Raw genomic sequence first — 13718 nt, forward strand, 5'->3', positions numbered from 1 at the left:
TTGACCTTTTTTTTTTTTTTTTTTTTTTTTTTTTGATTAAAATATATCCTATTCTTATTCTTTTTATTAAATATCACAGTTAAATTGATTCCATTTCGGGTAGCCAATTTTCATCGAACTCATCTTTTTTGTACTTTTTAATAAAATACAAAAATAATTATACGAATATTAATTTGATTATTTCGTTGATGCGATTAAAATTATAAACATTGAAGCAAACATTCATAGATATATCGAAGTTATGTATTTTAATTGTATATATTTTATAAGACCAATAACAATGATCGATGTAAAAAAAAATGTAAATAAAAAATAAGCATTAGGAGAAAGGTATGAAGAATGAGATCTTTTGTAACAAAGAGTTACAAGTAGTTTCTTGCATTGCATTTACATCTGTGAATAGAATCAAATGTTCAGGATTCAGGATCAAGGCAAACTAGATGTAGGATGAGGTAACGACAGCTCGGATTCCACCTACTTATCGAAGTTACCTGTTGGAAAGGAAGCATCTCGCGTTTCACCGTTTCCTTTTACATTTTCATATCGTTTCGAGGGATGCTGAAAGCAAGTATTATCCGACCAATGAAACGTTAGTAGCCTATATCATTGCAATACTCAATGTTTATCTATCCTCTTTCGATATTTATTTATATACAAAAACAAACAATAATGATAAAGCATCATTCGCGATGCAATGAGATACGATAATTAGAAAATAAATTATACAATATTATAGTTCACTTAACTTATATATTATTATGCTTGATTTATATATGAGATAAATATTGTAACATTTTTATCACTCAATAATTATATATTATAGAAAAATAAATTGTATGAAAAATATATGCAAGTTGATTGACTCTTTCGTAATCTTCAAATGAAATTATAATTGAATTAGAAATCATTCGACGATTGGTAAATTTCTACGTAATTTGGACCAATCCTATATCCTATCTCGAGAAATAGCATTTATTGATGAAAAGAAAAGAAAAGAAAAGAAAAGAAATAGAAAAAGGGAAAGGAGAAAGAACGGTAAAATTACTTGTCCATGATGAATTCTAACGAACCTAGGATCTAAATCGAATTAAATTCGATCACTTCGAATGGTTCATTCTCGATATAACGTTAACGTCTTTGTAATAACGAGCGAGGTGGTGGGTTATAAAGAAGGCATACTAAAAAAGAAAAAAAAATATATAAAGAGTAGATTGTGTGTAAAAGAAAGAGAAAGAGAGAAAGAAAAAAAAAATATAGAAGGAAGAGAAAAATCAGTGAGGTTAAATTACGGCTCTTCGATTGGTGTCGGAGGAAGCTCGGTCCGTTTCGTGAGATCGTGCACAAGTGCAGAGTAGCGGATAAGGGTCAACGATGCAACGACCCATAGTTACGCTTCAAAGTCTCTCGGCCGGCTTAACAATGTAATTTCGATTTCAAGAAATTCCTCGCTCGACCATCAACCAATGTACTCTCCAGTTCGTTCTTCCGCTTTTTAAAATCAACCGCCTCGTCTCTCGTCGATTGCGTTCCTTTGATTCTTGATTAATCGATTTTACGATGAAAAGAATTGCTGGAATTACTACAAACGCGCTGGGTTGAATTCTATATCAAGTAAGTACCGATTTGTTTCCGTAAGATTATACCTTGATTGAAAGTATAACATTTACGTGATATTCTCTTTTTAACGAATTTTAGTAAAAAAAAAAACATATATATATATATATAATAAAATTTGTGTGTGTGTGTATGTGGGTGTACACATGCGTCTGAATAAATATTATATTTTATTAATATAAATACTTAATATGGGAACAAATTAAAAAATACTTATTAGAATTTATCTGTCTGTATGTATATATGTATACGTCAATAATGAATTAACGAGAAAAAACTCACACATTTTATAATTACGTTGTAGGTCAAAGAAATTTTTGCAATTTTTTTTCCGAAAGGACACGAGTAATCTCGAATATCGATCGATTAGAAATGTGTCCATACATACGTATGAGCACCGAACACGAATAAAATAAATCCAGAAAAAAATATATTCCTGTCAACGATTCGAAGCTTTTCAAAGGAATATATTTTTATTTAGCGAGAAAAGGGATCAGTATAAATTAACGAGAAAGATAGACAGATAGATAGATAGATAGATAGAACGAGAGAAAAGAACAAAATCTATGTCACCGACTTTTCAATCGTTTACATTTATTTTTTCTTTCCCTACTTTTTTTTTCCTATACGTTTGAACAATCGTCCAAGCGATCGTTCCCATTCGTTCAAAAATTTTCAACGAAACAAATAAGTCTGTGTATCAATATTTACCAAAAGAAAGAAAATACAGTAAAATTTGATTCGATCCGTATGCGCTCGTACCAACCGCAATATACGCAATATCCCGTAAGAATGCGAATTTTCTTGCAATATCGGTGATTCCAGAAATTCTTGGGAAAAAAGGTAACACATCGAACGATTTCTCGTAAAACGGAACTCCAATAAATTTATTATTCTATTTTCAATGAAAAAGGAAATACAACGAATAAACCATTCGCTTGTCAACCTACGTACACATATCATCCATGGTGTAACGAAAATTCAGAAAAGAAATTCAAGGAAGGAGGTTGACATTTTTAAATATATCATGTAAGGAAATATTAACGGAGTGTATCATAATTCCGGCAAATACAAGAAACATAATTGAAGTCTTAGATCTCAGAAATGAAGTATTTCCGGACCCCATGTTAATAAACCTATTTCTCTTCTGTAGTAACTATAATCAACTACGAGAGGAAAAAACTATTATCTTCTCGATTGATCCTATAGCTCTTCAAATAATTATAAACATTTCTAATACATAATCACACACACACACGCACACGTATTTTATTCTTGTATAATAAAACGCACAATCGGTAGAAAGAAAAGTTTTCTTTTCGTATGAAGAATAAAATCTATCGATACGCTATTGTGTTGACTACCAGTGTATGTAAGTAGTACTATAGCTTACGGATTAGAAAATAAAATCTCCAAACCTATATCAACGCGTGAGTTATTGGAAATACCAAAAGTCGACTTTTCCAATCGGCTTACCCGAGGGGGACATGCAGATCGAAGTAATCAAATACCGATTTATTTTCGATCTTGAATCAGTTCGTCTTCTTTTCGAGTACTATTAAAAACGACATATATATATATATATCACGTACTATTATTCTCGTCTTTTTCGTGGTATTTTTTCTTTTCCATAAAAAAAGAGAAAAATGAATGAGAAAACGATATGATAATGGGGATAAATCGAAATCAAAAAAAAGGGGAAATGAAATATTTTGCATATTTAATAATAATAAATCTTTCTCTCGTAAATGGAATCTCAAAACAAAACGATAGAAAAGTTTTTGGATGTGTCAACGAGAGGAACAAAATACAAAGAGGACAAAAAAAATATATAACATGGCTCAAAAGCGAACGCGGAGAATGTATGGTTTTCGTTTCGAATCCGAATTAAAAACGGACAAAAAAAGAAAAATAAAGTCCGAAAGTCTAAGCTTATCGAATACGCGTTAACGAATGAAAACGGGTATGAGTATAAAGAAATATGTATGTGACGAATAAAAACGATTGACTTTGCTTTGAATGAATAGAACGATCCAAAAATGGAAATATTTGAGCTCGTGATCATTAATTAAACGAAAAACATCAATACGGACAAATAATATAATATTTTTTTCATAAAATTCTGATAACAATGTCAGAGAGAGAGAGAGAGAGAGAGAGAGAGAGAGAGAGAGAGAGAGAGAAAAGAAAAAAGTAAAATTCTTTTAACGTAAAAAAAACTTGAACGAGTATAAAAGTTTTCAACGCAATTATTTTTAAGAGAAATAATTTTGCATATATAGGTATAGAAATCAAATTCTAGATTTAATATCATATTTTTCGATATCTCATTACCCGATCATCAATATAACTACTATACACTAATAATATTTATATCGTAAACGAATAATTAACCAGTCTATTATACAATTAAATGCAAAATAATATTATAGTTATTTTGTTATTAGCTTCGTATAAATAAAAATGAAACAATATAATTATAATATAATAATAAAATAATATTAATATCATTTTACAATTATAATAAAAAAAAAAAAAAAAACATATTTAACCGTTCGACCAACTCGCAGTATTTTTTTAGCGTTAAATTCTAAACACATGCTTCGATCTTTTTTTACGAAATGTTTTTTGTTTTTTAAACAAACAAACCTAAACGAAAGAAGTAAAAATGGAAAAAAAAAAAAAAAAAAAGAAACATTGTCGTAAAGCAGAAAAGAAAATTGGCATTAAGTGACGTGTGACGAACGCGTGGGAGTTCTCACGTACGTGCACGCGATGTTTGCGCGCTCACGACAATGGAATTTATTTTTTTTCGCTCTCTCTCTCTCTCTCTATATATATATATACCAAAAAACGAACATATTCTATTTAATAAAATCAACGAAAAAAAGAATATCCTTTCGGACTTTAAATTTAAGAAAAGGGACGCGTGTCTTCTTCTTCTTCTTCTTCCCACCGACAATAACATTATTTTCTATTCTCACAATTCTATTCTATAAACAATCAATGAAATGATTAAACGTCACCTATGTGAGTCCCCTTTACGAATTAATTTTTTACGTTAAACGCATACACTCGCGAATAAAACTTTCGTCATCTTAAAACACAATTAATTATAATTCCTTATCCGATCGATATCTTTGTGTATATTAAAAAAAAAAATTGATCTTCTATTATATAAAAGTTTCATAATAAAGCATATATATAAAAACAAAAATTCCAAATTGAATGACTCGTTGTTTTTACAGAGAAAAATAATCATGCATAAAGAAGACTTTTACTTTTGCACCGCTTGACCAAAATGATCTATCTCCCCTTTTGCATAAAATGTTACAACATACGACACTACTTAACATACAAAATAAGGTATCTATATAAAACGAAAGAAAGAAAGAAGGGGGAGGAAAAAAAGGGAGAACAAAACGACAAAAATATAAACATCGACAATATGTACCTGTGCCGCATTACGTAAAAATCACGTTGCATTTACGAAGGGATAAAAAGGGATTGGAAAAAAAAAAAAAAAAGAAAAAAAAAGGTAGGGAAAGAAGACAAAGGATCGATACAAAGGAAAGGGAAACATATCGGAACGTTTTTGCAGGAACGCTCGGTCATACAATGAGAGGTAAAATCAAAGGGATTCTAAACGGAGAGATAGAGACAGAGAGAGAGAAAAAAAAAGGAAAAGAAAGAGAGAGATGAGGGTGGGAGGGGGAGGGGTAAAAAATCGAAGCGACCAGGTAACGTAACGTATCGTCTCCGATAGAATAATGCTGGAGGGTGAATCGTTGAGTACAACGTGTCTGCTGTACATGGTATTCGATTCGATAGAAACCTATCGCTCGCTTTGTCATGTACTACTCTATCCTCCTTTCACATAATTAGTTTCGTCTAATGGTAAGCGATCCTTTTCATTGATCTAAAAGACAATGTAACATAGAATAAGGTGAAAGAAAGGAGAAATGAGGATTCTACCGAGTCGAATCGCTAAATAAAACGAAATAGCTAAAGAAGAGTTGGGAGTTACCATTAGATATTAGCTTCTTTATCTTTTTCCCCCCCTTTCTTTCTTTTTTTCTTTCTCTCTCTCTCTCACTCTTTCTATTTCTTTCTCTGTTGATGCTATACCAACGATGGAAAGATAACAAAACCTTCCTTCCTTCTACCCTCGATATCTTTCTACGCTTTTACAAACGGACTACGACGACTATGGCATAGAAATAAGAGTCGTCTGAACTAGTAAAAGAAGAACGGTCGAATCCATTTTTACGGCCGACCGAGTCCCTATTTTGTTATTTTTTTCTCTCTCTCACTTTCTTTTTTTACAACAGAACTGTCTAAGTCACATCATCTGTATCTAAGCATACCATTTACTTTCTTCCCTTTTCGAGAGATAAAAGTTTACATATTGACATTTTGTTCTTTATTCTCATCGCTTTTTATCTTCGACATTTTATCTTCGTTTCAATCCGTTTATACACAAAAGTTTAATGTAAGAAATGTACAACAAAAAATGTATGTTTTTTTTTCTCAATTTTGGAATATTTCACAATCTTCGTAATGATTATAAATTAATAAATAACAGAACGTGAAATCACATTCTAAATTGTATTAATTATAATAATAATAATAATGTTAAGAATTGTAAGATTTAATAAATTATGAGATCAATTTAGGAAAACAACAACATAAACTAATAATCCTTTTTCATGAATAATGAAAGTAACCCCTGTGCTCGATATATAATTATTTAAAAACAATTAAATAACAAGTTGAAACAGTTCATACGTCGTAGGTAGCACGCATTGCGGTTGCGATAATCGATTTTAACTGCGTCAAAGAGAGAGAAAGAAAGAGAGAGAGAGAGTATATGTGTGAGTGAGTGAAAAAGAGAATATTTCAAGTGAAAAAATAAAACTAACATTTTCCATCGAGAAAAGACTGTGACGTGAGAAAAGAGGAAGAATGAAATGAAGGAGTTAGGATAAGGAAAGTAAAGCGGGAGAATAATAATTGAGAGAAAAGAAAAAAAGAAAATGCCCCCCCATGGATTACATTAAAACGCGAGGCCACGTCTGCGTGGGTAATGTCAGAACACGAGTTATAATGGGATATAAAACTCGACTAGCATTCGATGCAACGTAATAATGGACATATCGTATTATGTTGATATCGATCGGATTAACTCGTCGGAGAAGTTTATCGCTTTTAAACGATGCGATGGTTTACCCTACTTCGTACAGTTTTTATGAGAGCTGATCAAAAAGAATACAAAAATAAGTAGGTATACGTCAATTATACGGGATCGATCATAAATCTGATCGATTCGATATAACGAATAGTAATATCATAAAAATAAAGAGATATGCTTTGGATATGTAAATAAAAAATATACCAGGCTCGGTTGAACAGTTTTGAGCCTGGTCAAAAAAAGAAATAAAGCATTTAAATGAATGTGTGTTCGGATCGAGAACAAAATTAGGCTCGAAACTTTTCAAACAAATATATACATACGTGGTGTAGATCGATAATTATATGACAACAGATTAAATAGAAAAATTGATATTACGGGATGAATCATTAAATACATTTATTCTTCTTCTTCAATTATTTTGACATAGTCCAAAAAGTGGCATGGAGAAATAAAGTTTTATCGTCGTGTAAAATAAATTATCCAGTTATCTAAACGATATTTGAAATTTTCAAAATGATTATAAAATACAAATAACTATACGACTGCTTCTATCTGATTACTAAGTGTCTTTGTCATCGGTCTCTCGTAAATAAGTAATGAATGTCTTCTTTGACAATGGGCTATTAACATACCACCTATGTCTCATGCTTTAAAAATTTACAGTAACAACTATTTTGAATATGTTTGAAATGATTTATTGATCCAATGTATGATCAAATAAATGCTTTTATGTAAGTAGAAATATTTCTATAAGATCCCCCCTAAACTGTTTTTAATCGTATACAATAAATAATACACATGTAACGCGTGTACAATGAGTTACAAAAATATTCGTACCCGATCTCACTGGCAATTTTAAATAATTGATATTCTCTTATAATACGCGAAGTTTTAAATTTCTTATACGGAAACGTACGTGTTTTCGTATTATTCAAATTGATATAAATATTTTGTTATTATACAAAATATTTTTTTTTTTATGGAGAAATACAATTTGACATAAATGATAATAAAATTGTTTGAAACATTGCATTAAAAATAAATATAAATTGTGTGTTTAAAATTATAACAAAGAGATGTTAAAAATATTCCTTTGACTCATTATATGTGTTCGTACCTAATGATCTAATGTCTATAATCGTAACAAAGCGTATCATGTGCATCTAAATAATACAACAAAAAAATATAATCATGAATACATAGTAGACCTTGAACCATTTTCTCTTCGACATTTTTGTCGGACTTCGACCGACAAAAAAATATAGTATGTTACATTAACGTGAATCACCTGACATTTTTCAAAACACCTAATCTCTCAAAGTAATCTTTCATTGACCGCGTGTTCTCTCCAATTTTTCTCTTCGCGATAACACGAGGAATTAATTCAAAAAAGAACAAAAAAAAGAAAAAAATAATCGCAATTATACGGAAAGACAAAAAAATCGTTTATTTTTAAATCTAGTAAAAACAGACCATCGCATGTGTCCCTTGAAGTGGTGCAACTTTGCTCTGAGCATTTTTTCCCCATTAAATTAAAAATAAGGAAAATGAAAAGGTGATAACATTTATTAGATCACTCAGTTTATAAACATATACGAGGATGGGTTGAAAAGAGAGAGTTTTGAACATCAAAAAATAATTCTTATTTATTTTCTTGTTTTTTTTTTTTTTTTAAATAAAAGTGAGTTCGACCGATAAAAAAAGTTTCTATGTTAGGCTCAAAACTTTTCAACCCACCCACAAACATATTATATACTACATATAAAAAAAAAAAAAAAACATATTAAAAAATTACAAGAAAATTCATACTATTTTCTGCATGCATATATTCATAATTTAATCATCTCTCTCTCTCTCTCTCTTTTTTTCTTTTCTTTTCCTCTTTTACTTCGCCCATTTCTCTTGACTTTTATCTTCCTCGCACACACGAGCATCTGTAATAATACTCCTTTCGCGAATCGGGTATATCACGAATACTTTTTCCGTCGAGGATCCGCACTGGGTATATGTATATAATATATATACATATATATGTGCATATGTATAGATATATATATATATATATATAAACGTCATTCTGGAGAAAGCGAGTGGAGAGAGATAAATAAGGTCACGATAGGAGACATCCGGTGAAATAACGGCGCGAACGTTGAAGTCATAGGGGTAGGACCATGTTATAATTCGAAACAAAAAAAAAATGTAGAAAAAGGAGCGAGCGAGAGAGAGAGAGAGAGAGAGAGAGAGAGAGAGAAGTAGGCAAGGTAATACTTAAATTGCATAAAGAAAAAATGCATCTGTTGCAGCAGGTGTCGTTTTTTCGCATAAACAATTTTCTTCTCTTCCCTTGATGCTCGGTGACCTTCGAACGAAGAGAGAGACAGAGAGAGAGAGAGAGAGAGGGAGACGGATATATGTAGGAGAAGGGAAAAAAGATAAAAAGAGAGGGAAATAGAACAGAGTAAAGTCGAGGTGAACAAAATATGACACTACGAAAAGATAAAATATCTTTGAAAGAGAATAAATTAAAGGACATAGAAAAGGACTTTAATATAAGAGGAGAGAGGGGATAGAATGAAGGGGCGGGTACGGTCGACATGTTCGAAAAAAAGATGAGAAAAAGCGTATTACGAGAGTAAAGTAAAGATAGATTTAACACATATGACACACATAAATGTAAATGAATAGAAATAATAACGAAGAAAAATCTAAATTACTCACCTTATCCGAGGGTATATTACGCGAACTCATGGTAAACCGCGTTTGGGGTTGTCTTGCCACCAATAAATCCAGAGTCTCTCCAGAGGCCGTCCGTGGTTCGTACCAAACACCCTTTCTCCTTTGCGGTAAATAGTACGAATGACAATGACAACGAAGATGTAGCACAGTAAGAGTTGTGACAAAGTTGACGTTGGCAATGAAGCAGCAAACTTAGAATTCGATGGACGAGGAAGAAGAAGAGGCGTCTTCCTCTTCGCAGGAGTGTCGAAAGTTGCGCTCCAAAAGAGGTAGGTACAGTGTATGTATGTATGTATGATGTGTGTATATATGTGTGTGTGTGTGTTTTATATATCACGGACGAAGAAAGAAAACCTAAGGAAGAGGAAGAAAAGAGCACCTTTCCCTTTTATTCCCTTGAATAACGATATTATTATTAGTGCTCTTTTTCTCTCTCTCTCTCTCTCTCTCTCTCTCTCTCTCTCCCTCTCTCTTTCGTTCTCTATATGTGTGTATATATATCCTGTGTATATATACGTGTGTTTATATATATGTATATATATATATATATAAATTTTGTTTTATATTATGGAACGAAGAGAAGAAGAGGCGGACGATGACGATGAAAGAAAAAACAGCACTTTCACGAAACACAACTCACTACACCATTTCGATCCGAGTTGGGCCCTTGGCCGCGCGCGCTCCTCCGATCGGTTCACCAACAACAACGAGCCAAAGACGACGGCCACGGCAACCCCGACGACGACGACGACGACGACGACGACAACGACGACAGCAGCAAGGCCCGTCGTTACTTGCACATATCGCTCGCGAAATATCTCGGTAACATCTTGCTAATATAGACGAACGACGTTACGAGGAGCGTTTTCTTCACTGCTTATGCTTCCACTTTACCGTTCTCTCCTTCCCTCTCTCTCTCTCTCTCTCTCTCTCTCTTTATTTCTTTCTTTTTCTCTTTTTTTTTTCTTTCTCTCTTCTCTTCTCTTTCTCTCTTTTTCGTTCTCGCTCCCTCGCCGCTCTCCTTACACCGCACGCGCCCACCGTCCCAGTGTCAGAGCCAAACACATAAAATGGCGATACCGAGACGATGCAGCTTTCTGGGGAAGCCTCAAGCATCGACTAGTCGGCTATATAACGACAGCTCGCTTTTCTGCAACGACCTGACTGCGGTCGATTCTTCTTCCAATGGCGGCAACCTATCGACGCGCACTCTATCGGCAACCCTGACGTAGTTATCTTTTTAGTTACTAATGCTAGAATTGATCGGTCATCCAATTGGATGAATCTGATTTGTGAAATATGTGCTCACGAATGGATAATACTAGATAATAGTAATTTCTCTTCCTTCCTTTTTTTTTTAATAGCCCTCATTTACTTTTTATACTATAATTAATTTCATTGGTTAAACCCAACGAGAACGGGTTAGTTGTTATTGTATAAAAAGAAGTTATCAGTGAGTAACTGTATCACATATATTGTATTTCTAGGAATTAGTGTGGACATTCTAAGAAGAAATTATTACGACAGAACTGCTACCTAGTGGTACGAATGGATTATGAGTCTATTACCTTTTCTAGTACACGGTGATGTTGGATAAGATCTCATGATCTATGTATAACCTCGTAAACTATCGGCTACTGTTTTGACAGCTCTATAATAACGGAGCAATCCGCACAATTTTGCATTATGAGTATTCGTAATGATTATTTGATGTTTATTTGACGATTAATAACTTATTTTTAACCGTTTATATCGTTAAATTTCTCGAAAGAAAAATGTCTACAATTATAGACGATAAAGTGGTCGCAGGAGCCAAAAGTTTAAATACTATTAAAGAAGATCCCATTGTAGCATTGACAGTAAGAACATTTATAATATATTCATTTTATTTATTATTATTACTATTTAATATAATAATTTTCATTGTCTTGTGTGTTAGGAGAAAGTAAAGTCTCTATATCTCTTTCGGGATCATTATTTTGAAAATCATCTTATTAAAGAAGCTATTAAAAAAAATAGTGATGTTGAGAAAGAAATGAAAGAAACTATAAGTAAATTTGATGAATGCAAAGGTTATGAAATAGATGGTAGCCGGGCAAAGTATTATTATTTGAAAGGAAAGGCTTTAAACGTTGTAGATCGTTATATTCCTCAAGCAGAAGAACTCTTGAGTAAAGCTGTTAAATTAGAACCAAATCTAACTGAAGCCTGGAACGAATTAGGAGAATGTTATTGGAAGAATGATGATATTCAACAGGCTAAAAATTGTTTCGTTGGTGCTTTATCTCATGTATGTTTTTTATATATAAAAATATTATTTATTTAAATTATTGCTATTAAATGATTTGTATTTATATTATTTGTCTAGGGTAAGAATAAAGTCTCTTTACGTAATCTATCCATGGTACTAAGACAAGAACCAACTTCGACCAGTGAACAGCGTGCACAGAATATTCAACAAGGTGTTGAATATGCCAAGGAATCTGTCAGCTTAGATACAACGGATGGTACCTCTTGGGCAATATTAGGAAATGCATATTTGTCTTCCTTTTTTACACTTGCACAAAGTCCTAACACTTTACGTCTTTGTATGTCAGCGTATACACAAGCAGTAAGTAATAAATGATAATAGATAATAATATTAATGAATAATTCTTATTTTCTATCTTCAGGAAAAAGATATTGTAGCAAAAAGTAACCCAGACTTATTTTATAACAAAGCTATTGTAAGTTTTGCGATCATTTGTTTGATTAGATTTTTATGATACATATATATCTCCATATTCAATTTATAATTATCTATTGAAATCAATTTTAGGCATTAAAGTATCAAGAAGAATATAATTTAGCATTAAATTCGTTTGAGAGAGCAATGTCATTGGATCCAACATGGGAAACCCCATCCAATAAAAGAGATGAACTGTTACAATATTTAAAAGATGTGCAAAATTTAGTAAATACAAATGGACGTGTTAAACCAAAAAGGCTTTATCAAATGATTAGGGTACTTAACAATTATTTGCAAAATACATACTCTTCATTATCTTACTAATAACTTACTTTGATCGTTATCGTGTATTTAATACTGAGGTAGTTTCGTTTTCTTTGTAAACGTAAAGCATGATCCTAGTGTGTATACAAATTTATAGGGTTGTAATTAACTGTAGGCATTGGATGCTAAACACTTAGGACCATATAAAGGTGGATCATTTACATCGGGTGAAAACTCTATAAAGTTAGATTTAATACCATTGAAAAGTTTAGTACTTGGAATAAATAGGGAGAAAGTTGTACTTGGAAAAGTAGTATGCTGGATTCAAGACTCCGATTGTGTACCTTTGTAAGTATACTGAGAATTGAAAGAAGTATTTTTTATTTAAATAATGTAATGAGTATTATACTTACTTTGTAGTGCATTTTGTCTTGTTGACCATGAGAAAACTTGCATCGCTGTTACGCTATATAATTTAGCTAAGGGTAGAGGAGTTACGGTAGGTGATTCGGTCGCTATTCCTGAGCCTTTTGTCATTCATCACAAGTTTTCTTATATGAACAACGTTAGTATTTTAACGTAAATCGGTTGGTGTAATACTTAAAGTTATAGGCATAATCAATAGTTATGTATTTTTCTAGGATTTTGACTTCAAGTCTATACGCGTTGAAACACCGATCATATTAGTCGTTAACGGAAAAAAATTGGGTCTCGAGCAACAAGCTGGAGTTAAGTTACATACTTTTAAGAAAACCGACTGAGATAAATTTTTTAAAGAAAATGTCGATATAATTTTGTGAAAATTGATTACCGCATTATCGTATAACTTTATTTAACTTTATAAAAAAATAGTAGGATAGTATTAGAAGAAAACTGGTTAAAAAGATTTTTACAAATAAAAATATATCCGATATTGCGGTTAATTAAATTTTCTTATGTTATATAAAATATAATATAATATATTATATATAACATTAGTTTATAATGAACGAGTTTTATACATTTTTTGATTATTTGCGTGCTGTTGCACATTGAAGCTTTACTTACTATAGTCCTTCAATGAATTACTTTAACATAAACATTCACTTCATTTGAAAGAGAGGAAGCTATTTGTATGATCGCATAATTTACGTTATTTGTATTATAAAATGTATTTTCAGTCTATTATTTACGTTGATTGTT

General features: G+C 31.8%; 2 protein-coding genes across 2 annotated transcripts in view; one reads left to right on the forward strand and one right to left on the reverse strand.

Moving 5' to 3' along the window:
* LOC106786862 (ubiquitin-like protein 3) overlaps window positions 1-9942 on the reverse strand; it is an 89088-nt gene extending 79146 nt beyond the window's left edge. Inside the window, exon 1 of the mRNA XM_014748710.1 lies at window positions 9527-9942. Within this exon, the coding sequence (XP_014604196.1) occupies window positions 9527-9556 (30 nt within the window). The 5' untranslated portion in view covers window positions 9557-9942. The remainder of the gene's footprint in view (window positions 1-9526) is intronic.
* A 677-nt stretch (window positions 9943-10619) lies between these two features.
* On the forward strand, window positions 10620-13530 carry LOC106786864 (tetratricopeptide repeat protein 5-like). Its single transcript, XM_014748723.1, has 9 exons — window positions 10620-10965; window positions 11032-11403; window positions 11484-11834; window positions 11913-12155; window positions 12217-12270; window positions 12363-12548; window positions 12712-12884; window positions 12957-13101; window positions 13178-13530. Exons 2-9 carry the CDS (start codon window positions 11320-11322, stop codon window positions 13295-13297), a joined length of 1356 nt encoding a protein of 451 aa, XP_014604209.1. The 5' UTR covers window positions 10620-10965; window positions 11032-11319; the 3' UTR covers window positions 13298-13530.
* The last annotated feature ends 188 nt before the right edge of the window (window positions 13531-13718 follow it).

Source organism: Polistes canadensis, unplaced genomic scaffold, assembly GCF_001313835.1.
Source record: "Polistes canadensis isolate GaletaPanama2010 unplaced genomic scaffold, ASM131383v1 scaffold_86, whole genome shotgun sequence".
Classification (NCBI taxonomy): Eukaryota; Metazoa; Arthropoda; class Insecta; order Hymenoptera; family Vespidae; genus Polistes; species Polistes canadensis.

Bases quoted from the DNA above. Each gene is read 5' to 3' on its own strand.
- LOC106786864 (XM_014748723.1), top strand. From the start codon at position 11,320: ATGTCTACAATTATAGACGATAAAGTGGTCGCAGGAGCCAAAAGTTTA. The intron at 11,835-11,912 runs GTATGTTTTTTA...TTATTTGTCTAG, and splicing joins TCGTTGGTGCTTTATCTCAT to GGTAAGAATAAAGTCTCTTT. The intron at 12,156-12,216 runs GTAAGTAATAAA...TTCTATCTTCAG, and splicing joins TGTCAGCGTATACACAAGCA to GAAAAAGATATTGTAGCAAA.